The sequence below is a fragment of the Fulmarus glacialis genome, unplaced genomic scaffold (genome assembly GCF_000690835.1).
Source record: "Fulmarus glacialis isolate BGI_N327 unplaced genomic scaffold, ASM69083v1 scaffold47066, whole genome shotgun sequence".
NCBI classification, from domain to species: Eukaryota; Metazoa; Chordata; class Aves; order Procellariiformes; family Procellariidae; genus Fulmarus; species Fulmarus glacialis.
In genome coordinates, this window is record NW_009218444.1 from 1 (window position 1) to 4,966 (window position 4,966).

Here is a 4,966-nt window from a genome sequence, read left to right on the forward strand (position 1 = left end):
TAATATGTATTTACATTTCACAGTTTTTTTTTTTCTTTCTCTTTTTTTAACTAATGTTTATTTGATCTTCATGTACTCAGCATCCAGGTCTGTTTGCTGAGGGAGTGAGGGTCAGAGGACACACAGGAGCGTGTGGATTCTTTGTTTCCAGATACTTGCATAAAAGGCCTGGAATGCTACAGGTAGATGAAAAGAGCACAAATCTTGATCAGGCCAAGAACAGTTCCAGGAAATATGTATTTTGTTTTTTTCTCATTCGTCATGGCATCTTGTCTTTACTAATGAAAAGAGGTTAATGTTTAACATACATAAGGGTCACAGGGAAGTGAGGTGGTGGTTTGCTGCTTCTGCTAGAGCAATACTGCATCAATTGCCTAATCGGAAGTAATAAAATGATATTAACAGGCTGTGAATTTTTTTAGGTTAATAAGCAGGAACAGAGTAGTCAGTGTTTTTCAGTAAGTGTAGCACGGAAGCCAGCTGTTACTTATAAATGACATAATTCAAGCCTTAGCATGTGTGAAAATAAATAAATAAATACTCCCCTTGGTTTTCATCAATAGGCCTGCTAGGTCTCCCCAAACATGAAGTTTATTAACTACTGCAAAGTCATTCTGTGTGATGTAGTGTCTTTCTCTAACTACTGTCTGTATGTAAAGTCCAGCCACTGCTGACTAGCAATTTTGTCAATGTCCAAGGTGTTTGATAACAAAAAACATTGAAGAAATCAAATTCAATAACTGTGCATCTGTAATGGATCCCTAATGTCTTATCTGGACTTTAGCTCAGCTATGACCCTTGCAGCACCTGCACTGCTGGAAACTCTCCTTTTAGTCATCAGCACAGATGATGCTGGGGGAACTTAACCCTGACTGAGATGGTGACACAGTTGGCCTGGGTGAGGGCTGATGTTCCCGACTCTGATGACGTGAGCATTCTCCAGGAAATACTTCATTCCTTTGCTGTCACCTCTGCAGCCTCAGTAAAAGTGGAGATGGGATCGCAGGTCTCTGCGTGTATTCTGGGCAACTCAGAAGTAAAATTGCCTATGGCTGGTGAGTCCAGACACTCCCACACGAATCAAACACGTTTATTAGAAAATGCTAAAGCATTTGCAGCTTGAAATATGGGTTAAGTTTTATGTTTCACTGTCATCCTGATATGTTATGCGACTAAAATTTGGTTCTTTGAAGGAGTAAATAAAGGTAAATAAAACTGAAGTGAACCTTGAGCTCACTGTGGAGCAAATGCATATCGTTTGAGGTAGTAAAGATTCGTTATACCCTTACATTCTTCTTTTCTATGATTAAAACGTTAGTCACGACACTGCCTGAGCCTAAGGCTTTCTGACTGGTTCGTGACACAGCTGAGACAGACTTCTGAAGTCATGACCCTGCTTTTCTTACCTCTCCCCCATTGTCTTTGCTGGGTGACTAACTGATGACTCATGCCTTGCCCTCAAGGGTGAAGTAATTCTTCCTGAGTTATTTATTTATTTTGTAATCTGTTACTTATTGTCTTAAATCCACTAGCTATATGTGTGTGTGTATATCTATCTATCTATCTATATCTATACATCTGTGTTTCCTTGTTCATAAAAAGAATCCTACTGAGGTCTTTATGAGCACCCAGAATATAACCCTTCAGTTTTCACTGTTCAACCTTTTTTTTTCCTTTAAGTCCTTTGCTGTTTCCTGCATTGGTTTATCTACATTATTGCATTATGCTTAACCATTAGATAACCATAGAAATGTCTGGAAAAGACAGAGGTTGTGTCTCCACAGCATTGTTTAGGTTCAGGGATGCCTTTTCTCATAGGGGAGATGGCTTTTCTAGGCTGCTGTTTTAGTCTGCTGCTCCCAGACTTCCTTCTGTACTATCTGCAGCCAAATACCCGATCGATGCTTGGCAGAGGAAATTTGTTTTGTCAGGAAACTGGCACACTTAGCTTGGATTTTTCTCAAAGTAATTTGGGAGAATTAAAAAGTTGGCAGAATTATCTGTTGTAATCATAGATGGTGGCCCCGCATTTGTCATTATGGCAGCAGCACATGCCTCGGAAGAACCTTAATCTCCTAGGCCAGTCAAAGCAGTGGGATGTAACCAAGCATCGGCCTCGCAGCAGCTTAGCAGATAGCATGTGCATGTTCCTACCGTATAACCATATTGGAAACTGTGACCATTTACTGTTACTTACAATATATCAGATAGCAGTTTGCGGTTTTTTTTATAATTACAACATCTGTGGGCTGTAGCAGACTGCTCTCTCATACAAATGCCCTGCAAGTGATACCGTATGTGGAAGTAATATTATTCAAGAGTGTCATCTAGGATGCTAGAATAAAAATGAACATCTAAAATAATGAATGTGTTTCTTTAAAAAACACAGCTACTTACAGTTAAAAAAAACCCCAAACACCAAACTGCTATAACAACGTAATAATGCTATTATGAAGTTGAAAGCGAATTTGCAAGAGACTCATTAATGTACATGACATGAATGCTTGAGTAAGAGAAGGGAGTGAAAAATAACAGATTAAATAACTTTCCCAATTAATTAGTCTGTGGCTTCTCTTATGCTTTCTGAAGTATTTTTATCTTTCATTTTGAGTTTGAATTTGTCACATTATACTGGTTCCTCCAGGTGCAAAAGTTTTACTGAAAACATACAGCATTACAAGAGACGAAGCTGTTCTGACAACGTGTTGATGATGGTGAACTCCTGGCAGCGAAACAAATGAGCAATTCAGCTAATCAGTGTTTGAACTCTATAATGTGTCTATTGGACAAATACAAGATCAACTCAACTGATCTTTCAGAAAACAAAACCAAATTAGTCACTCCAGAAAAATGCAGGGAGCACGTCTTAGTGTTGCAACTTGTTTGTCATAAAGCACTAGATGCTAATGTTGTGTATTTTTTTTTCCCCTCCTGTAGGTGCCTGAGATTATAAGCTCTATTCGACAAGCAGGAAAAATTGCTCGTCAAGAAGAGTTTCAGAATAATCTCTCAGACGTTGAAGACCCTTTTGCCAAAAAATTTGAGGTGCTGTTCTGTGGACGGGTGACAGTAGCACATAAAAATGCACCTCCAGCACTCATAGATGAATGCATAGAGAAATTTAATCGTGCAAGTTGTACAAAAAAATCAGATTTCAACTCATCATCCCAACAACATGAAACTGCCAATAACTTCGGAGGCTTCTCTTTCAGCAACAAATTTCGGTCTGTCTTCCAGCCCTTGGTCAGTGAAGAGGAGGAGAAAAGGCCAATTAGGAAATCATTTTCTCAGCCTGGGCTTCGTTCCTTGGCTTTTAAGAAGGATTTGCAAGAGGGAAGCCATAGGAGTAACAGCTTTGTCAGGTCTTTTGAAGAAGATGCAATTTCACTGAACCTTAAAAGTCAACTTATCTATGGACACAGTGTTGTGCAGCCAACAGACATTGCAGAAAACCGGACAATGTTGTTTACGGTAAAGCAAGATTTGCAGCTATTGGTGGCATTTTCACGTGTCAGAATTTGGAGTGGCAAACGCCAAAGCAGATGTTCTGACAGATGGCAGTTACTTCTTTAATAACTTAATTGCAATTACAGAACTGAACTTAACTCGCGTATTTCTCTAGAAAGCATTACCAGTCAGTGTAAATTGTTTAACGTAGTCAAAATTAGTTTACATTAAATAGTTTAAAACAGCACTACCTGAAACATTGGGCTTCTAAAGACCGCTTTTAGAAAGCTACAGCAAGTCAGTAGGTAGTTTTACCATTGCAAAATGATATGTACAGTTACACTAACTAGTAACAGAAGAAATAAATTTCCACGTGAATGAGTTACCTGTAGCTAGAGCAGAAGGACTAAAGCATGACTGTGGGCTAGTGGACTTTATATCCCATGAGAAGCAGCGTAATTCATGGCGTTCCTGCTTCCAACATGTCTGTGTGATGATGGAATAGTGTAGTAACTTCCTAGGCTCCTCCACTCCTGTCCTACTTTTGTGTGGCTAGCAATGCCCTTGCCTTGATAGGTGAGCAGTAAAAGTATTTTTCAAGACCTGAGAAACAAGTAAGGAATGTGTTAGTTGCTCCTCTTACAATCCTCATGATAGATAAGTAATATAACATATTTTATATATCTTGTATCTTATGATCATAATGCAAACCTGGAGCTGATATTGCAATGCATGGCTGTCATAAGGTAATCTTGGATCTGTCAGCTGCTATTGGGGCTGGGAGTTTTTAAGGACAGTAAGAGAGTGGAGTGGGTGCAGTTACAGCAGGTTTTTCAGAGAGGGGAAAGAGAAGTGCTGCTTTAAGAAGGATTGCCAAGTGTTATGTCTGTAAAAAGTAACACGCAGAAAGAGGTGTAGTTAGCTGTACCTGATTTAAAACTTCTGTTTAGTCATGGCAGGCTGGCATCAGAGAGAAGTGGAAGAAGGTAGAGAGAAATTTTTTTCTCCAGTAAAAACAATCCCATGTTTACCTTCTTCCCCTGAGCACGTATTTCACACAGAAAATATAGACGCCCTTTATAATAAGGCCTAATTTTTAAACAAATCCTGACTCCATTATTAATTCCTGGCACATGTTTTAGAGATAAGGAGATTACAGATGGACTACTTAGGTCCAGATCTTCTTACTCCAGTGAGTGCATTTTTAATTTATATTAAATAGATGCAACAGTTCTCAAAGACACATGCAGCTTCAGCCTGAATATAATGTCAGTCACCTGCTGACAGGCTCATTTCCAAATTGTGGGGCTCTGCTGATCCAGCTTTCTATCTTGGGTTGCTTTTTGCCTAGGAAAATACTGTTTAGTATGCACATTAGTATTCTTTTGCCATTCAGCCAGTCTAAATTCAGCTGAATATAAGGAAGTGAAGTAACCATGGTTTGTGCCTCCAGTATCCACAAGCTACCAGCTCGTGGCAGAGCTGAGTTTGTTGGTTAGCTGTCTCCTGTGTTCTGTTC

At 39.3% G+C, this 4,966-nt stretch overlaps 1 protein-coding gene across 1 annotated transcript in view; it reads left to right on the forward strand.

The window, feature by feature from the left end:
• Positions 1-2,937: 2,937 nt before the first annotated feature.
• LOC104078404 (TBC1 domain family member 1-like) overlaps positions 2,938-4,966 on the forward strand; it is a gene marked incomplete at both ends in the record, with an annotated part of 35,413 nt that continues 33,384 nt past the window's right edge. The window contains one exon of the mRNA XM_009580035.1: positions 2,938-3,471. Coding sequence (XP_009578330.1) covers positions 2,938-3,471 — 534 coding nt within the window. The remainder of the gene's footprint in view (positions 3,472-4,966) is intronic.